At 40.7% G+C, this 8759-nt stretch overlaps 1 protein-coding gene across 3 annotated transcripts in view; it reads left to right on the forward strand.

Annotated features, from left to right (window-relative positions):
- Positions 1-4504: 4504 nt before the first annotated feature.
- LOC109529636 (mitochondrial peptide methionine sulfoxide reductase-like) overlaps positions 4505-8759 on the forward strand; it is a 47541-nt gene continuing 43286 nt past the window's right edge. Inside the window, exon 1 of one of the 3 annotated variants that reach the window (XM_019893014.1) lies at positions 4505-4761. In XM_019893014.1, coding sequence (XP_019748573.1) covers positions 4668-4761 — 94 coding nt within the window. In that variant the 5' untranslated portion in view covers positions 4505-4667. The remainder of the gene's footprint in view (positions 4762-8759) is intronic. The other 2 variants (XM_019893022.1, XM_019893030.1) reach the window with 2 other exon arrangements.

Raw genomic sequence — 8759 nt, forward strand, 5'->3', positions numbered from 1 at the left:
GTTGCTTAGTGCTATTTTGACACTTGAAGGGGTTATGTCAAGTTTAAATATTAAGTGGCCTTGAGTGAAAACCAGAAATGGCTGCCTGCGCTGTTCATTTCAGGCTCAAAATGAAAATGGGGGGAAAAAAAGAAAACATTAATGGAAATTGTTTTGGTTATGTTGTGAATCATTTGGCATCAGCTTCACATTAACCAAGGAGTCGTGGTTCCACTCATCATATTTTGTGCATCCTGGAATGTTTCTTCCGGGCAGCCTCATGATGCAAATTTGGTACACCATTTTGATATCATAAAGTAGTGCTCAATGGAGTTTTGTATCTGTTTGTTTCTCTAACGCTTGAAGGCCAGAATCCAGAACATGAGACACTCTTCAGTTTTCAAATGCAAACATTTCTTTGTATTTTCTGGTGAACGTCGCCGCCTCGAAGCAAATGCAGTGACGGAATTTGCTTCATACACACTCCACAATTCAACGTCTCCAAGTTGACATCCAGCACAAATAATCGACAAATGTTTCATTTCATTTTGGATTGCTTATATGATTGGCAACATATTCGAAACTGCCCTCATGAAGCGTTGCAGTTGGACACTACCGCAAACTATCACCCCATTCTGACGATTAAAATAGTACCTTGCATCAAAATGTTTAATAGGAGGTCGTTTGTCTAAAGTATTAGCTGTGGCTTTTGTTGAAATACTTTTCTTGGGTATATTCGAGCAGTAGGTTACTGACGTGCTACCAATTTTATTGATGACATGCTTGAAGAGTTCCTCAGTTGCATTGCGATTGCCATTTATCGTCTCAAAGTTTAGTATTTCAAAACATTTTGAGGTTTAAAAATAGGAGCAATTGTTTGAAAGGTTTTTTTATTCACATCTTAAACTTACACTAATACTAACGCTTTTTAGTAGAGCCTGGTGGAGTGTGCGCTGGAGTTTTATTTATTTATCCTCCCCTGGAAGTTTGGCTTACTTCAAATATTATGGGATACTTTTGTCGAATTTACTGTACACATCAAGCTTTGCTCGGTTTCATTGAGTTTTGAATTGTGAGCCAGTGATCAAAGTGGTCATCTGTTTTCCACTTGGTGTGTTTTTATGGCAGGTGGAGGTCCAAGGCAGCGAGCCATATCCCAGCAACCCAAACAGGAGTCATTACAGGCTGCAGGTAAAGTCATAGACTGATGTTACACTTGTCACGGAAGAACTGTTGAAACGATACGTTCCGAGAGGCTGCTCAACCTCAACTTTTTGTCCTCTGTGGAAATAAAAGCAAGCATTCAAACTGTAGCCATCATAAATCTGTCATTTCTGCACCACTGGTACTTGATGCAACATTTAAACCATCATTTGGGTTTGAAATAAACGAGCAGACGTACACCGCCACTGCTTCGCCAACTAAAATGACCGTTGTACTTTGGTTGACATGATGATGAACTCAAGTTTGTCATCGCTGGCATCGGTTGGAATCCTTTTGCCTTCAAAATCTGAACTTTTCAGAAGGCAAAAAAAAAAAAAGCAAGTAAATTTGTTGTGACGTGAACATTACATCATTGAAGAGAACAACACAGTTTCAGTACTTTTTGTATTTGTAAAAATAACGTGTTTAGCCTGACCAATAGTACAGACTTGTGAACATTCAGCCATCCGTTTTCTGAGCCGCTTTATCCTCACAAGGGCCGCGGGGGGTGCTGGAGCCTTTCCCAGCCGTCTTTGGGCAGCAGGTGGGGGGACACCCTGAACCGATTGCTAGCCAATCGCAGGGCACACATAAGCGAACAACCATCCGCACTCACACTCAAACCTTGGGACAATTTAGAGTGTTCAATCAGCTTGCCATTCATGTTTTTGGAATGTGGGAGGAAACCGGAGAAAACCCACGCAGGCACGACGAGAACATGCAAACTTCACACAGGAAGGTCGGAGCTGGAATCGAACCCGATACCTCTGCATTGTAAGGTCGACGTGCTAACCACTTGTCCGCCAGATTTGTGAACAATTTGTGAAATTACATTTATCAGAGCGGCACTGTAGTCGACTGGTTAGCACGTCCGCCTCAGTGCAGGGTTCGGCTCCGGCCTTCCTGTGTGTGGAGTTTGCACGTTCTCTCCGTGCCTGTGTGGGTTTTCTCCGGGTACTCTGGTTTCCTCCCACATTCCAAAAACATACATTGCAGGCTAACGGAACACTCTAAATTGTCCCTAGGTATGATTGTGAGTGTGAATGGTTATTAGTCTACCTGTGCCCTGCGATTGGCTGGCAACCGGTTTAGGATGTACCCCCGCCTACTGCCCGAAGACGTTTGGGACACTCGTGAGTATAAGCAGATTAGAAAATGGATGGATGGATATTAAATTTACCGACTTTTGCCACTGGTGGTTTTGCCTGACTCCAGCAATATAGACTGCCGGTATGACCTGAAGTTTACGTGCGATCTTCGGCATATTTTTCCTGACAAATTGTATGGCAACATTACAAGTTGACGTTTTGTTTGTCCTTCCAGGATCGCCAGGGACGGATCAAGTAACAGTTGGTGCTTTTGTCAAAAGACTGCAAAGCCCCCCCGCCCCCCATCCGTCCCCCCTCCCGCCAGCCATTGCATCATCACATCCAACGTGTCTCTTTATTAAGAAATCCTGAAACTGAAGAAGGCTGAAGAATTAACAGCGGATGAGAATTAAAAACACAATGAAGACTTTCTTGATTTCTTTTGACTTTAAAGACTTACTTGGAACTCGTAGTTTAAAAAAACAAAACAAAACAAAAAGAGACAAACTATTATTCCTAGGACTACAACTTAATGCATAGCATCCTTAGGTGAACTCTTGTTTTGCCATTCCACTGCATACGCTTCTCCTCCGAACTTTTGTTTGTTTTTTTTAAATGAAAGCATCATCTTTTTGTTTCTGTTTTTTTGTTTGTTTGTTTTTTATGGTCCAAGAGCAGGTCTGTCACATTCAAATCAACATTTGCTTAAAATGGTCTCCCAAGTTCACGAGTGGGACTTCTCCTGTCATTTTTGCATTATGTTTTCTGAGAACACATGGAGACGCACGCACATTTTTCCCCCTATTCAGGAGGTCTTCATCACAGACGACCATGTTCTTAAAATGTCTGCCTCCCCCCTCTTTTTTTTGGGGTGCGGGGGTATCGTCCCTCTTCATCTATCTGTCTTATCCCTTGTTCTTTCTCCTGGAGGTGACATACAGAATAGTTATCATTTGTTTTGCATGCGTCAGGATGAATTGCGTCGAGGATGTTGTAAAGGGAGATGACAAAATGGGGGAGTGTGAAAGCAGCAGAAGAAAACCCGTTAAGTTGAGCCTTGCTCAGAGTATCTTTTAAAAGGGGCCCCGCGAACTAACAGCCTTCATTGGACTTAATTTGCCCGTCTTTTCTTTCCCTTGGACAGCTTGATTCATTGTTGCAATGGGCTGCTTTCTTTTTGGGGTTGTTTTGTTTGTTTTTGTTTTCTCCCTTTTCTAACGACAGCGATGCGAGTGGCCTTGCCGCCGCTCTTTCTATTAATCAGTTCCAAAGTAATAAATGTGGTATATTAAGCAGAACTGGTGTGGATTCCCCTTGTTTAATACTTAAAAACTGAAGAATGTCTTTGATCTACTATACCCGTCCAGCCCAAACATGACTTTCACCACCTTTCTCCTCTACTTACCTGGCCTACAGTATCTATACCACAACATTCCCCTCTTTCCATTTCTGACTGCTTACATAAGCCAATCGTAATGAAATTAGATTGTATTGTTTTGTTTTTTCTTCAGAATGGCGGTTTTGGGGAAGTTTCAACACAAAAAGCCAACATGCAAAGGTCCTCTTTAAGAACTACTGGCTTTTATTTGCGGTCTAAATAAAGATGCTCCACAAAATGTGTGCCTTTTTCATTTCTTCACACTCAGACCTTTTGGCTCATAACATACTGACGGGCCTGCTATCGCGCAAACACCGTTAATTTAATCCACAGAAATGTCTTCCTCTGCAATCCTTCATTTTTTTTCTGCCATTAAAGTTGTAGTTCACAAATTCACCTCAAGGGGGCAATATAGTATCAGACTTGAAGCTCTCAAACAGACTTGACCCTTTAAGCTAATTTGACAATGCTTGTACTGTATTTGGGCCTTGTGGTATCGCGAAAAAAATGGTCAAGTTAACCATTTATTTCTCCAAGGTTTGTGGCTCCAAGTTAGAGTATTCTATACTACTAAACTATAAATGTGTGTGAAATATTTTCTGAAAACTAAATGTGTTTCTCCTTGAGAAAGAACAACCATTTGAGGATGGTTCCTGATGCAAAACCCTCAAGTTGAGTAATTGATTTATCTTGTTCATTTTGAACCTTCTTTTTACATACGTATTTTATTGTAACCTTCCGAATTATTTAATGTTAACGAATGAATTCTAGTCAAAATAGTTCTTTCTGTTGTAATTGTTTGTATTGAATGGCCCGATTCAAAGAGCAAGATGGCCGCATCATTCTTCTTCCGGGTTTGTAATTAAGACAACCGTATCGCCAGCTGGCCACTGTTTTTTTTTTTGAAAAACGTCGTTAAAGCGCTATGGTAACGTGTTTTCGAAGTGGACCTTTACGAATCACTTTTAATTCATTTTTGCCATTAATTGTCTCGAAAGTCAATTCTAATCGTGATCAACATGGCAGTGTCGATGTGTTTGTTTTTTTTAATCGTGGTGGCGATGATCGCTCATGACAGCTCACACTTCCTGGATGTCTTCTCCCACACTACGGGTAAGTTTTAACTCCATTTTTTTGGGTCCACGGGAGGGGTTATCTGAGGACGCTGACGTGTGTGTTTAGACGGCGGGGAGGGTGGAAAAGGAGGGGGTGGGGGTGGGGGTGTTAAATTAATAAAATTCGTTAGGCGACCTACAGAAGACAAGGCAAACGCAAATTAGCATTCTTTTTTTACCATTCAAAATCAAATGCATTTCTATATATTTGCGTTTGATGTACATTCAACATTTTTTGTACTTTACATTAATAATTTAATACTTAATTCTCAGCTACTCAAATCATAAAGATTTACATTTAATACTGTTATCTCATGTTAACCCCCTTCCCAAATATATATATGATCATTGTGTGTGTGTGTGTGTGTGTGTGTGTGTGTGTGTGTGTGTGTGTGTGTCGATTATGATGATCTTTGGTTGTAACCATTTCCAATAAAATGGCCGCCAACTTCAATGTATAATTGCATTCATCTTTGCATAATCTCTCAAAATCATCCAGCGACCGAGGTCCTCTCCTCTGCACTCTCCTCTTGAGCTCACTTCCCTGATTTTCAATTGTGTTCAAGTCTGGGGACTGAGATGGCCATGGAAGGAGCTAGATTCTCTGTCTGTCGAACCATTTGTACAATTTTCAGTATGAGCCTATGCTTCTGCAATAAAAAATGCATGCATTTTAACTTTTAACACAGGGCTTCCGTTAATTGTGGAGGGCACTATGTATTTCTCACCGCAATAAATGTGCACGCCTTGAACACTTGAGTCCAACGTAATGCTCACTTTTGATTGGCTCTTGTGTTGTTGTGCTCAGAGTTGGCCCGCTGTCAAGTTGAGAGGTGTACTTCATATTTTGGTTACGCCAGTTGTAATGAGCATCTCTCGATATTTTGCTTGGCATTGTTCCCAGCTAGTTAGTGTGTGTCTGTGTGGCAAGAAAATGTCCATGTCTTTTTGAGCGTGTGTGCACGAGGTACAACCCTAAGTTAGTGATCACACCTTTATATTGGGGATGTTTGTTTTTCCGGGTACATCTTAACTCCGCACACAAGAAAAATGCTAGGATGAGCTCCTTTCACCCTGTTAATATTAGTTGTTGTACACACAGAAGTGTGTGTGTGTGTGTGTGTGTGTGTGTGTGTGTGTGTGTGTGTGTGTGTGCGGTTCCAGGCTTGGCACCGCAAGGTCATGCTTGTGCTTCATTGTGCCTTCATTATCATAAGGCATCCATCTCTTTCTTCCATTAGTGATGCTTCGCCATGTCGCCTGCGCCGACCTCTATTTACATGACTAAATTAGATTGATTTGACTCTGCTGTGTGTGTGTGTGTGTGTGTGTGTGTGTGTGCAAACATAGGTCTTCCAACAAATGAATAATATTGATAATTGATAATTGATGTAAATATTAATGAAATATGTATTATTTCATTTATTCCGGATAGAATTGAGAAGTGCTTGAAGTGGTTAGTTTTAAATGTGTCTAGTATTGGGTGTGGGGGCGGGGGGGGGGGGGGCATAATATTTTACTAAAATGCAGTTACTGCATAAAACCACGTAAATCTTTTCTTTTTTGGAACATCAATAGTTTGTCGTCTTTTGAGTAAACGAAGACACATCCAAGACGAATCCAACACTTTGAATAGTTTGGACCTATGCTACAAGAACACCAATGTTAGGCTATATGTTATTGCGATATACAGTGGTACCTTGACATATTGATGTTGTCCAAATCATTATTCTCTATTGAAATGAATTGAAATCCAATTAATCCGTTCCATCCACCCAAAACACAAATTTATAAAATAAAGAAAACCAGCACTCTATTGTGTCAAAACCTAACCAAAGAGAACACAGTATAAATAAATAAGATGGTCTTATAAAGCGTGCATGAACCCGAGCCGTGCACATTTACAGGGGGCGTGGCCCAGCAGGTGCCGTGGGCGTGAATTTTTGAATTTGTGTGTTTAACTGTTTGCACTGTTTAATAAATGGAGGGAATGCGGCGGCGACTGTGACGTCTAAACTGAAACGTCTCGTAAAGCATGACAACGATGAAGCGATGACAGTCAAAGTAATTTTTAGGTTTTATTCCTTTTGAGGAAAAATGTTTACATTGGACGCTATTTTAATGGTAACGTCATGGATACAGTTCATTTTGCTGTATTTTTCTAGCTCGATACTTAGTTTTTCTGTCGACATTACTAGAAAGATTGCGATGTATCATAAATGGTTTTCCTTTAATATATCATTATGTAACAAGGCAATGTGTTAAGAGCCCCAAAAGTCAGGTTATTTCCCCCTTAAGGACAATATTTTGCATTATATTATACCTCAGAATGCAAAACATCGGTGCTCCTTAACAATGGCAATAATAATGTGTCATGATGATTTATGGTAGTAGTGGGGGGGGCTGTATATATTATTACATATGGGGTCACCTGCTGTCTAACAATCCCCCCCTCCACTTTTCATTTCGACAGAAAGGAGGTGGGGGTGCCCCAATTCTATAGAGCCGCTGTGCATAATGCGCAGACAGTGAGCAAGATGGCGGCTTGTGGGGGAGAAAAAAAAAAAAAAAAAGCAGTTGATGACCTCGCCGCACTTGCCCTTCCGCACGCGCTCATTGTGTGCGCCTCAAAAGGGGCGTCAGGAAATCACAACATAAAGGCCAAAGCGCTGCAGTGAATGCAAGCGCACCACTCTATTGTGCGTTGAATGCTTTCGTGTTAGAGGATTGACAGCAAAGTGCAAAGCTGCTTGGCCCATTTCCTAAAAAAAAAAAAAAAAAAAAAAAAAAAAAAGGTCGTAAATGTAATCTACTAAAAACATGGCATATTGAATTGATTAAAAATAGATTGGGGGGGTCTTAAAATTATTGTAGGATCAATAAAAAATTTGTTGTTGCTATTTTTAGAAGAGTTCTGCCAAAGTTTGATTTCATTTTAGGAGGGCAAGTTGGCCACATCAAACGCTACTGCGGGCTGAGTGTGGTCCACCGACCGTAGGTTCAAAGAGCATGCTAATGAGCACTATACTTGTACAAATTAACAAACTAAATGCATTTTTGCTTTAATTGCTTCTTTTTTTTTGCATTAAAAAACAAAGAAATGGAAATTTGATGCATGAAATGATTTCTTTATTGGGATTTTTTTTTTTTTACATCAAACCACACAAAAATTATCATGAAATGACAAAGGTGCATACCCAAAAAGTCAAATAAAAAGCATGTATCTTTAAATTCTTTTTTTAAAATTTTGTTAAACATGGATTGAAATACACGTGAGTCAAAATCGATTTTTTTTAATTATTGAATTACTTCAAATATTATTCTCAATTTTATTGTTGATTAGAAATACATTTTTTTATTTTACATATATTCTTAGCATTTTCTCTCATATTTTTCTCTCAATTAAAACTGAAAACTCACAAAATTTGGAGGTGCATGTTTTCCATTGCGACAATTTACATTTTCGCGCATGTTACAAATAAACCGGCCTTATTTTTCTTCGCATAGCGTTAATTTTTTTTATTTTTTATCCTGTTTGCCACTTCTAACCTTGTTGTGTCATTACAAGTCCAGCAGGCATTGGCAGACCTTCAAACTGTCCCGCTGTCACCACATGCCACCCCGCTCTCACCCCTACCTGCGACCCCTCTGCCCACTTGGCCCGAACTGCGAACCCGGTTCTGACGGCAACATGACCATTTCAGTGTCTTTCACGGTACCGACCGGTATTCCCGCATCAAAGCCGCTTAACCTTCACTGCGCCTTTTGTGTGCCGCGTCCCGTGGGCGGCCAATACGGACGTGACTTCCCGCCGTCAGGTGAGCGAAGACTGTGGCTTCTCTCTTGGCATTCACCGCGTGCCTTAATTGTATTGAAATTAAATCAAGGTCCACTGTGAACACAAAGAGCTCAAACCAAACACCGGAACCTCGTTGACGTTACTCGCCGTTGATCCATCGGGACGACGTACATGAGCAAGTACGGCGGGGGCGGGAG

Source organism: Hippocampus comes, unplaced genomic scaffold, assembly GCF_001891065.2.
Source record: "Hippocampus comes isolate QL1 unplaced genomic scaffold, H_comes_QL1_v1.1 scaffold559, whole genome shotgun sequence".
In the NCBI taxonomy this organism is placed as follows: Eukaryota; Metazoa; Chordata; class Actinopteri; order Syngnathiformes; family Syngnathidae; genus Hippocampus; species Hippocampus comes.